The 12,463-nt window shown below is 42.1% G+C and overlaps 1 protein-coding gene across 2 annotated transcripts in view; it reads left to right on the plus strand.

Moving 5' to 3' along the window:
• Positions 1-12,463, plus strand: part of UNC5D (unc-5 netrin receptor D) — a 431,213-nt gene that overhangs the window by 224,634 nt on the left and 194,116 nt on the right. For both annotated transcript variants that reach the window (XM_081843277.1, XM_081843278.1), the window contains exons 3-4: positions 3,229-3,372; positions 9,670-9,773. In XM_081843277.1, the coding sequence (XP_081699403.1) occupies positions 3,229-3,372; positions 9,670-9,773 (248 nt within the window). The remainder of the gene's footprint in view (positions 1-3,228; positions 3,373-9,669; positions 9,774-12,463) is intronic.

Raw genomic sequence — 12,463 nt, forward strand, 5'->3', positions numbered from 1 at the left:
TCATTTATCCACGATTCTACCTCAGTCTGTGATTTCTATTTTGTTGTTTTTAAAAGTCACCAAGAACATTTGAAAGCAGACACGTTTTCCTTAATACAATGCAAGTTTGTATGTTCTTTTCACTCATTTCTACATTTTTATGCCTGCTTTCTCCTAATATAAACATATTTGTGTACATTTTCTGGTTGGGGAAGTTGGAATTTTGAAGGCTAATTGTGCTTTGTTTTGTGTATTGTCTCTGGAAGTGCCGAGCAGGTTGGTTCCTATTAAAATGTGAACTGCCCCCCCCCCATCAGTGAATTGTATCCAATGCTAGTTCTACTTTAGGTAGATCTTTTGAAATACTGACCAGAGTTGCATCTTGCCTTATCGAAACGCTGACTAACTGGTGGTTCGCAACATGATACCCAAGGCCCTTTCTCCCCTAGCTGCCAATTGAGTGATTCTTAGCAGTCTGTAATAGGGTTGTGGCAGCTGGCAGGCAGTTGCACTTTCCTGCTCTGTATCAGAACCCAGACAAAGCATTATATTCCTTCATTCCATTTCTGAGCTATTAACAGATGTGAGTGCATCTGTTGACCTCCCTTTGGTTGCTTACACATCAATTTGTAATGTTGCATCCTTATGTAGAGGACAAGAAATCCATCCATGTGCAGAGATAATGCTGAGGAAGGCGTAGGAGCAAAACTTTTAATACAGCCTCAACTATTATAGACAGACAGCATCACAGAGGGCCTCTCAGTCTGCAACTTTGCATTTGTAGAGAGGAGACAGGGAAAAACATTCCATGTTATAAGTGCGTGAAAATAGTGAGAATATATTTCTGAAGCAATACCTGTGAGACTATGAGCATTTAATCTAACTGATAGAAATTAGTGTTTATCCAGGCTACCAGCAGAATGAATTTTCTGATCCTGGGACTACTTTGATCCAGCAACTATGAAGTAATGGCAAAAATATTTTGATTCACACAATATACCTTGGTCTTTTTGGAACATAAACAATACATTTATTTTTAGAGTTGTTTGGTGGATAAAGGTCTTGTGGGGGGGCACCCACATAGACACAGTTTTTAAACTTGACTTTCTGGCATTCTTTCTCATGTTATTCCAGACTTGGATGATACAGTTGCACTTAGTCTTTTCTGTTCTGTTTTAGGCCCAGAACAGGACTGTAGCTCAGTGATAGAACAACTGTTTTTTTATGAGAAAGGTCCATAGCTGTCAACTTTCCCCTTTTCTTGCGAGGAATCCTATTCGGAATAAGGGAATTTCCCTTAAAAAAAGGAAAACATTGACCGCTATTGAAAGGTCCCTGGTCCAATCCCTGGCACTTCACATAGGGCTGGGAGAAAACCATGTCTGAAACTCTGGAGAGCACTACCAGTCAGTGTGGGCAATACTAAACTAGATTACGAAATGTCTGAATAAGAATAAGGCAGCTTCCTTCTAACATTTAGTTGCCAAATAGACTGTCCCCATTTCCCCCAGACCCAAATATTGAAGAAGGGGACTTTTACTAGGGCTGGTGGAAAGGGTTAAATGGTCCCTCCACTCTCACTGTGCTCTCTTTAGAATGCCCTCACTCAAGTATAGAGGGCCTAAGAAAACACAGGTGTGCTATTTGGAAAGGGGGAATGTTATAATTTGAGAGTTGTTCATTCGTAGAATCTATAGAGAAGCAGAGGGCTAGAACAATCTAGGATTAAGCTGTTTGGTTTATGTTTTTAATGTATGTACTTTGATGTTAGCCGCCCTGAGCCCGGTCCTGGCCAGGGAGGGTGGGGTATAAATAAAATTTATTCTTCTTCTTGTTGTTGTTGGAAATAATTAGAAATTGGGGCGGGTGGGAATTGGATCACTTAGGATTCAAAGGTGAACTCATGTAATTCACATATTTTTGAGAAATATTACATGAACCGGAGCACAGCCATCATGCACTGAATTTTGCAACACAGTTCTCCAGCCAAGTAATATATACAAAAAGCATAAATATGGATGAAGTATGCATTAAAAAGCATATATTAACATGCAGAGGTACATTGGATTATGCAAAATTGCATACAAGTGCATATCTAATAAGAGAAACCTGCACTAAAATGCTGGTGAATTTTCAGGAGGGTTTACTTAAAGAAAAAAACAACAACAAAACACTATGGTGGAAATGTTTTGAAATGAAGTGGGAAAATGAGAAATGGAGAGAAACGGAAATTGACAAGTTCACCATTCCTAGAAATTAGAGCGACCTGGCATATACTGGGAGAATAGCTGGGTCATGGGTTATATTGCACCAGGGACACTGCCTAGCTATTCCACTGAGATTTTAAGTCAGGCTTTCTGTGCTTTCTTGAGCACCAGCGAGAGGAGGCTGCATAGGGAAAATGTGACAGGGATATTTTGCTCATGTCATTGTGCAGATGCTGCATAAAGATTGGGTGAAAAAAGCAGGACTATTCACAGCAAATGCTGAGTGTGTGTTATCTATTTACACACATAGATAAACTGCTACTCTATTTTATATAATTTTAACCATTGTTGCTTTCGTGATAGTTTGTTTTTAACTTTTGCAAGCCGTATTGACGGGAAAGATGGGAAGATGATGGATTATGAAAATAATGCCAGCTCCTGAGCGCCATTTGCCACTGGGCTGCTGTTTCTCTGTGGGGTTGCTTTGTGTATATTTCTTGATTTTCTGTCGTTCAGTCACTCTTGTCTTATTATTTTTGGCCATTATTCTGCTGCCATGCTTTGTTACAGCCGATGGATGAAAAAAAGTATACACCCCAAATGCTACTGTACACACTCACCTATGAAGAAAGCCCTGTTGTTTTAAGCAAGAATCTGTGCTTAGAATTGCAACCAGCACTTATTAGAAGACTGCTGCCTTGCTTGCTGTGTTATTGTTGCATTTTCTTTTTGAAAAAAGCTGAACAAACCAGCCTTTATTTATTTATTAAGAGCGAAAGTGCCAGCAGAAGATTTTAAAGGCAGATATTGCCTAGTTTGGAATCACATCTTGGCAAGCGGATGCTTTCAGCTCATGCGTTCTGACCTACTTGGCTGTTAGAATTTAATTAGCAGCCATATATTATTGTCAAAGTAATTAAAGCTTTGCCTTGATTAAAAAATGGAATTGTTTAATTAAAAAGAAAAGGTTTGGCTAACCTTAGTGTTATGCGTGAGTAAGACATTCTCTATCAGCTAATTTCCCTGTATCTTTCCCATTCAGGCTTGAAGGTTCGTGAGGCATACATCAATGTGACAAGGCAGCAAGTAGAAGATTTTCATGGGCCAGAGGACTACTGGTGTCAGTGTGTTGCATGGAGCCACTTAGGGACTTCAAAGAGCAGAAAAGCTTCGGTCCGCATAGCCTGTAAGTGCTGTCCAGCTTTGCTACAGAAGTTTGAGGATGAACCCTGTAGACTACTGTTGGGCATTGGGTCACTTGACAGTCTCCATTGTCCAAACATTGGTGGTCAGCACGGCTGACAAGGCAGCAAGAATAGGGAAAGCATGGGTGGTGAATGTTCACACAGAGGGGAAAAGGCAGAATTGTACCATAACACTTCTCTGACATTCAAGTGTTTTCAAGCTCTTTGGTGAGCACTAAGATCTATTCCTTACTAAGTTTTCTGTTTAGTTTACAATTCCTGAGAACAAAATATAAGCCTGACATGTGCTGGAGTGAGCATGGGTGTATATCAGTTGCAGTGTCCCCCTTCCAAGTATTCACAACTACGGGTCATGTGAGTATTGGACACTCACTTTGTTAGTTTGAAGGAGAAAGTTTGGGATTTAAAAAATTGCCTGGGTCCCTCATAAGTGTATGGGAAATACATGTGCAGCTACTGTAAATACAAGTACCAAATATATCTGCTGTAGCTGAATACTCACATGTTTTGACAGCTTCGTCCCCTATCTCTGTGGTTAACAAAAGGTAATTTCATATGATTGAGAAGTACATAGTTGCTGCTGGTGATATGTATGGGGAAATATATAACCATGTCCATAAATTAATAAAATTATCATCTGGATCTCAAGCACAGGGCTAAATGCACTCTCCAGTAAAAGAACCATAGCAGAGCTTTAAAAGTCACAAAAATGCAGCAACAGTGAAGTGTTACAAATAGGCTGTTAGACCTTTTAAATATTCCATTTAGCCTGCCTACAGCACTTTCCCCCATTTCTACCACACTCACAATGAACAGACCACACCTTTAGTAAGTTTAAATGGCTTTACTTGCAGACTCCAAACTTCAGGTTCATGTGTTATTCCATGTAGCAACAAGAAAAACACAGGTAGAAATTCTTGGGTTACAAAATTCAGAAAAATACTTCTGACCACACAGTCTGGGCTTGAGGTGGTCAAGCCTGGATGTGTTGCCTGGTCGGCTTCACATGGTGGATAGAGAGTGAACAAAGAAGCTTCAATTATATTTGACTGCAATTCCCCACAATAAGCTTACTGTATGGTACCAACCTTCAATGCCACTCCAGGGCATGAGAAGCTGCAGATCATAGACCCACTGTGTGGCTTCTCGCTAAATGAAATTCACAAAGTGTGTCCCCTTAAATGCATGGTGTGTTTAATAGCTGTATATCAGCTGCAACTTCTGTTTTTGCATAATTTCATTTCATTTTCATTTTTTTAAAAAATGCATCTATCAAATACTAGAATGGAAAGCACAGCACATTGATAACACTCCATATGAGAAGACACACTATAAAAGTAAAACTAAAAGTTGACAATACTGTTCAGACATTTGCTCAGGCTTTGAGTCAAAATATCCATATCTACACTGGGATTGCAGCAGAATGTTCTACCCTCACTGTAAGCTTATTTATGCATCTATGCTGTCTATGCACAACATGCATAGACTCACACATGCAGTCATGTGGCAAAAGCACAGTCCACAGCCTTACTTATGAGCCTACATGTGCACAACATGCTCATATGTTGTGGATGAGTTAGGTGCTTGCTGCCACAGTCCCACTTCCCCTACTTTCATTGGCTGTGTGAATATATGGGACATCTGAAGTATGCTTAAATAGCACATGCAAATCTTCTTTCACATGTAACTTGAGATAAATTTGGATCCACCCTCCCTAATATTCAGCTGAAACAGATTTGTCTATAGCAATTTTGTCAAGTTTCCAGTTCCAATTTGGGAATGACCTGCCAAAGATTCAAAATGGAAACAAGACCAGCCATAAATGCCTCCCTGGCTAATCTTGAGAGTTTGAGACTTGGAAGAACTACATCCCAACATGGTGCACCCAAAGCAATGATGCATGAAAAGGCTTAGCATGACCTGGGGAATGCTTTGGAACCCAGGAGACCTGGTGACCTGTAATAATTATAAAGCCAGACACACCTTTTAGTACCTTTTAGTACTTGCAGAATATACAGAATATACACCTTTTAGTACTTGCAGAATATACAGTATGTGGATTGCATTTGCAATGATGAACAGGTAATCAGTGCATTAGATAAATAATTTGAGAGGGTATTGGGCTTGTGTGAAGGTGCCAGGAGGTGTTAGATTCTGTACTTGAACAGAAACTTCATCTCACACCCATTTTGGGATACTTAAAGAATTTTATATCAGTGAATCTTGCAGCAAACTGACATGATCCTGCACCTTTTGGCCTAATTTCCAGTTTGGAAGCTCATTCTTTTGATTATACACATTTCCAGTTTTGGGGTTATGGTTCCCAGCACAAAAATGAGCCAGAATATGCAGACTTTGGGTGGTGCCAAACACAGACTTCCATTTGCTCAGTGAGACTCCTCCTCTTCCTCTCTACCTTGACCCCTCAATCCCTCCCTCCCCATCTGTTCTAGAGAGATTTTGTTGTTCTGGTTTGATGCCAGATCGCACGGAGAAAGCAGAAAGGCTGAAGGCAAAGCTAATTAAAAGTTCCTGGACTTCGGTCAGCTCCGAGGGAACAATTTGAAGCCTCCAAAGGCCTTATCCACAATTCCCTTTGCCCTGCTGCTTTCCCCCAGGAAAACCCGTTGTTTAACTCTGAATCAGAACAAACAGCAACCAAGTTTTTCTTCAGATTCTCGTTTGTTCTGATTTAATGCTAAAGAGTAGGTTGTCTGGGGGAAAGCAGTGGGGCAAAGGGAAAATCATGCCTAGAAAGCAAATGACAAGTGGAAAACTGCTTGGACCTGTGCTTTCTTGGCACAAGACACGAAGTGTGGAAGAGCCCTAGGTCTCTGTCTCCAAACTACCTCTTCCAACTTCCCTCCATTTGTAGGGAAGAGCCTTAAAGGGCCAACCCTCTTCCTGAAGACAAACACTCCTCCTCTGTTCTATAACCTACCTCCGGGTGCACTTCCTGTACTGCTGGACGGGTGCTGTGCTGTGGTGGCATTTGGTTCCTCGGGGGAAGTTGACCATGAGATTCTGGTTTCTGGCCCTACAGGTCCTGGTGGACTGAGAGATTCCTCTGGGGGCTGCTCAAGCACAATGGTCTCCCTATCTTCAACAGTCATCTATGGCTCCCCACCTGGTGTCCCCTGCAGTCTCCAACTCCATGTCTCTGCTAGATTCAGGGGTTATGACACTGCTAGATTCAGGAGTCTTCCCAGCCTCCAGAAAATACTTTTAGAGGGGAGGAGTCAGCAGCAGGACGAGAGGAAATAGATCTGTCCATTTGTGTACACATTATTTGAGCATGTTCAGAAGATTAAACCTTTCTTTGGGGTGAGCCCCTAGATGGCCCACTTTCTGCATATCCCCTTTTTTTCCTGTGCATTTCAGATATTACTTTTCTTCCACCCCTTTTTTTTCTAAGGATGCTTGCCTTAAATTGAACAGTTGGGTAAACACAGCAGCTTCATGATTTTTATAAATGACAGTGATTTTTCATTGGCTGGTTTGCTTGGAATGCGTAAATTATTTTTATTTCATTGAATTAACTGCCCTTACATTGAAGGAGCTGGTAATTCTCCCGTTTTGCAGGGCTGCATAGGGCTATTATTCGGAATTGGATTTTTATTGACTCTCTCTCCCCCCGCCATATACTATGAATTTTCTTTCCTAACATGGAAGTGTGAAAAGGGAGCATGAAATTAATTGGTGGATCGATCTGGCTGTATAAGTTCTGAAGCCACATGGACACGGCTACTTGCTTTCTCCATGTCCAGCGTGGCTTTGCAGTTTTTCCTCCCAAGATATACAAAGCCTTGGTGAGGAGCTCTTATGTAGCCTTGATATAACTAAAATAAGTACTCTGGTTATTTCCATTGGCAAAGCAACCTTCTCTGTTTTCTCAATAAAGCTGTGTTGCTTTATTTACATATATTGTTTTCTCTATTGTATATGGGTATGTAGTGTGTGTGTAGGGAAAAGCAGGAAGGGAAGGGTCTCTAACATTTTTAGAGACTCCCTTCGGGGGGGGGTGCGGGAAATAGCAAGTGGGAATTATACTGACTCAGCTGTAGAGCACCTGCTATGCATGCAAAAAGCCTCAGGTTCAGTGCCCTAGCATCACCAGGTAGGAATGAAGACAGACATCACTTTCTGAATGTGGTGGAGCTGCTCCACTAGCTTTTCATCAAGTAAATCTCTGCTCCCTTTGGATTTCAACCTGGGTTTAAGACCCAGGTTCATTTCAGTTGAACATATGCACTTGTAAAATGTGTTTGCTTGTTTGTGTGTTGTTTTAGAAAATTCAACATTATTTTTTAAAAAAACTCGCACTTGAAGTGAAATTCTATTAATTTTCAGAATCGATCTTTCTCTCTCTCTGCACCATGAAGTCTGAGACTGCTTTTCGTTGTTGTTTTTAAAAAGGGGGGGGGGAGAAAGAGTGGGGAGAGAAACATACATAAGTGAATGGGAAGACTTCTCTGATAGATCTCACAGTGCAATATGTAGAGAGGCAAATTCTTATAATTTCATTCTCTCTGCAGGGGAGAAAGCATTTAGTCAGTTCCCAGGCATGGGAGCTGTCCAGCACTCTGCTTAGCATGCTTATTCTGAGCCAAGTCCCACTATGTCCAATGAGACTAGCTCCCCAGCAATTGTGCTTAGGATTTAGGAATGGGAGATACATTCATTCACATCACCCTAACAATTTTACACTCCTTGAACTGCTTTAACCAATATATTAACTGAAATCCACACTCCTCCATGTTTTGCAATGCTGTTTTCCAGCCTTTTAGGATAGCCAGTGTGGCACAGTGGTTAGTGTTGGGCTGGAAATGGAGAGACCCAGGTTCAAAGCATCACTAAGCTACAAAGCACAGTGGGTGACACTGGGCCAGTCAGTCTCTCACAGCCTAACATACTTCAAAGGGGTGTTGTGAGGATAACCTGGGTTTTTTTCGGGAGTGGGTAACCATATATGCTGCTGCGAGCTCCTTGTAGAAGAGGTGGCATAGGAGTGCATTCCAGTTTTTTCTATCTGTTTCTTTATATATGTACAAATGCACACTCCATCTAAATTGTCCCACTTTATACATCTGGTGAAATAACTGCTTGCCTATGAAAACTCACACTGTAGTCAATGTGCTGGCCTTCAAGGTGCCACAGAACTCATGATGCAAGCATGGGGAAGTGATGCACATAGAGACCTATAAGCTCAGCTAACTAGCCAGGCTACAGGCCTTGTGCCTTATTTTGAGCTAGGAGCAGCTGTACTCCCAAGGTTGTAAACAACATTCTTAAATGTCTACATTTGACAAGAGAGAGTCCTTTGTTTCCTTGCCTAGTGAATGAAGGAAAGACCATACATTGTGTAATTAGTATTGTGTTGTAACTTTAAATTGGAGGAAGTTTATGCATATGTATGGCTTTAACAGATAACAGCAGGTCCCACCCTTTGGGGCTTTGCTAGGCTTTTGCAGAGTGATCCCACTGAGCCTTTATTGCTAGCAATAAACACCCTTTTGTTATTCATTAATCCTGCTGGAGTTTTTCCTTTCAGCCCAGACATTTATTTTGCTACAGAACCTCAGACCCTATGTCTGGATGTGGCCCTTTAGGCCTCTGGATATGGCATGCAAGACTCTCCCTGGGCCATGCCACACTCCTCAGAGGCCCTGCTTGAGGGGTTTTGAACTGGGACAGTATTTCTTGCTTGCCAAGATGAACAAATGTGTGTGTGCAGAAACTCCTGGGATGTAGTCAGCCATGCTTCTGGTGGTCTTCGATAGGTTTTCTAAAATGGAACGTGGCCCTAAGACTGAAAATGTTCCCTGCCCTGCTTTACTATATCTGCTGCAAGAGACTAACCTGTTTACCTGTATACCTGGAGGAGGTACCCCCATCGTCCATTCCGGACACTGAGGTACAGCTCCGAGGGCCTTCTGGCAGTTCCCTCATTGTGAGAAGTAAGGTTACAGGGAACCAGACAGATGGCCTTCTCGGTAGTGGCACCTGCCCTGTGGAACGCCCTCCCACCAGATGTCAAACAGATAAACATAAAAGACAACTGAAGGCGGCCCTGTTTAGGGCAGTTTTTAATATTTAATTCTGCATTGTTTTTAACACTTGATTGGGAGCTGCCCAGAGTGGCTGGGGAAACTCAGCCAAATGGGCGACGTACGAATAATAAATTATTATTATTATTATTATTATTATTATTATTATTATTATTATTCAATTGATTTTTTTTTTTTTAATGGTTAACTGCAGTGTGTTATTCTTTACAGATTTGCGCAAGAACTTTGAGCAAGACCCTCAGGGGAGGGAAGTTCCTATCGAAGGCATGATTGTTCTCCACTGTCGCCCACCAGAGGGGGTGCCTGCTGCAGAGGTGAGGGATCATGCCCTTGGCATTTGACAAAAACAAACAAACAAACAACAGTGTCTGTGTTGTTATGTTTGGATTCTTTTGGTTTAATCAGGTTGCAGTGTGAATTTACATATGAATTAAGCACTGCAACACAGGCTTAAAAGTTTATTAAAGCCTCCCGTCCCGGGTGAAGCAATATTTGTGTATCTCCTATGTATTACAAATTGAATCTTTTGACATGCTCTGAGTGGATATCAGCAATTATTTCCTTTCCATTATCTCCCATTGAGAAACTATCCACTGACCATCCTGTGCCATTAACCAGTAATCTGCCCAACAAAAGAAAGGAGCCAGCCAATAGCTGTCATTAAATGACATTAAATGTCATTAAATTCTGTTACAGATAGGTAGCCGTGTTGGTCTGCCATGGTCAAAACAAAATAAAAAAATTCCTTCCAGTAGCACCTTAAAGACCAACTGAGTTAGTTCTAGGTATGAGCTTTCGTGTGCATGTGTGCATGCACACATGCACACGAAAGCTCATACCTAGAACTAACTCAGTTGGTCTTTAAGGTGCTACTGGAAGGAATTTTTTTATTTTGTTTTGATTAAATTCTGTGAGCAGCTTCCACTTTGAGTAGACAAATAGCACATCATGTACTAAAAGAGTTTCTGGGCTCCGTCTCCCCTTTCCAAGACCAGTTTTACCATGTAGTGAGTTATTTGTGTAGATCGCACCTTAGAAAGGGAAGTGTGTTGAACAGTTGGAAGGCAAATAACAGCATGCACTGCTTTTAGTCCTCTGAGTACTGGAAACTCCATGAAAACACTGACACATTAATTGTGTGTGGCCAGCCGAGCAGCTAAATAAAACATCTTGCCCAGATTTTGTAGTTTTCTTTTGATCATTGCCATTGATCACAAATTTCTTACCATTCCGGCTCTTTCTTCAAGCCTTATGCTCTTCCTTCAGTATCATGACAGACAATTACTGAAAGTGGTCAGCTTGTATCTGTAATTACTTATGCTGCAATTGCTTCCCTGAAAGATCCTCTTCAATCCTCCCCACGGAACCAACTGCCCACTCTTCAGATTAGTAATTGGGAATAAGCACAGACCTCTGTAGGTAACTGATCAGAATTCATGCACATAACCTCTCTTCATCTCTACCTTTCCATGTACACACACACACACACACACACACACACACACATGTTGACCACAAAACTAGCAACAATAAATGGTAACAAGAACAGCATCTATATCTCACCTTCTTGCTCCCAATTGCTTAATGTGGCATACATACTGCAACCCCTCTGTTTGGTTCTTACAACCTTGTCAGGCAGATGTCAGGGACTGGGCAGAAGAGGAATGGTGGAGACTGCCTCCCCAGCTAGACCTTTCCAGGGAGAAGGAAGAGGAAGACAGTTTAGATTTACAACAGGGGTTTGAGGGAGGTTGCAGCTCAGAGGCAGATGAGAGGAAAAGTTGGGAAAATAATGGGAGAGGTGGTGGAGGAGGAAGCAGCAGCAGCAGGGGGCGGCAGCTGATGGACACAGTGTCTTTAGAAAACATTCCAGACCCCCCCCCCGAACCTGGTGAGCCTTGAAACTAGGAGAGCAAAGAGCTCAAAGACAGAGAGCACGAAGCAGCACCCATAGGAGAAAGGACGGGAATGACGAATGAGGAAGGGGGGGGGTTCACTCAGGACAGCGCCATTATCCAAGAGGTTGGGTTCTATAGCCTCTTTCTGTAAATACTGAATAAAAAGATAGTTGTAAGAAACATTCCCTTGTCTTTGTACGTTCCTCAGCAACTGGCCGGTAGTCGCTGGCAGCGGCTTGACAGTAGGAGAGGCTGAGAGCAAGTGACAGACCCAAGGTCATATTGCAAATTTAATGGCTTCATACAGATTTGAGCTTGGGTCTTCCCAGTCCTAGTGTGACACTAGGTGGTTTGGTGTTATTTACTACAGCTAACACCCTCCCATCAGGTATGTCCAAACAGACTATTCCAGAATTGTGTGTGTATGTTTATTCAGTGTATATTTCCAACCTAAGAGCAAGGCCAAGCCCTGTGCCCTCAGAGTTTTGAACACAATTATTCATGACCATAGTCCATGCATCTGGGTCCAATGTGAATTGTAGTCCAAAACATCTGGAGGGCACCAGGTTGGGGAAGACTGATCTAGGTCAATATCGTATACTTTGGTTGGCAGCAATTTTGCATGGTCTCTTCCGGTGGTTTTCCCCAGAACCCTACTACCTGATCTTTTCAGGGACTGGACCTGCATGCAAAGTATGGTTTCGACCACTGAGCAATCATCCACCTGCTTCCTTAACATAGGAGTTGCTGCCTGGTACAGAGATAATTGATGGTGGTGGTGCCTTTAATGTACAAGCCCCATGAACAATATTAAATACTCCTTTTTGCAGATTGGGACTGTAATTGGGGTGCCCCAAATAAACCTCAGCTGGGAGCAGTAATGGTTCTGAAGACCAGTTACTGGAAACTGCAGGTGGGGAGTCTGTAGGTTTCCTATAGGCATCTGGTTGGTCATCATGAGAACAGAATATTAGACTGGATGGGCCATTGGCCTGATCCAGCAAGTTCTTCTTCTGTTCTTATTCAGCCTGATTGCCAGTTTTCTCTCTGTGGACACAGCTGGAAAAGCAGTGGTGCTTGCGTTACAGCAGGTTGTTGGTTCTATC

This window comes from Podarcis erhardii (genome assembly GCF_964252035.2).
Source record: "Podarcis erhardii genome assembly, chromosome: 16".
Taxonomy (NCBI): domain Eukaryota; kingdom Metazoa; phylum Chordata; class Lepidosauria; order Squamata; family Lacertidae; genus Podarcis; species Podarcis erhardii.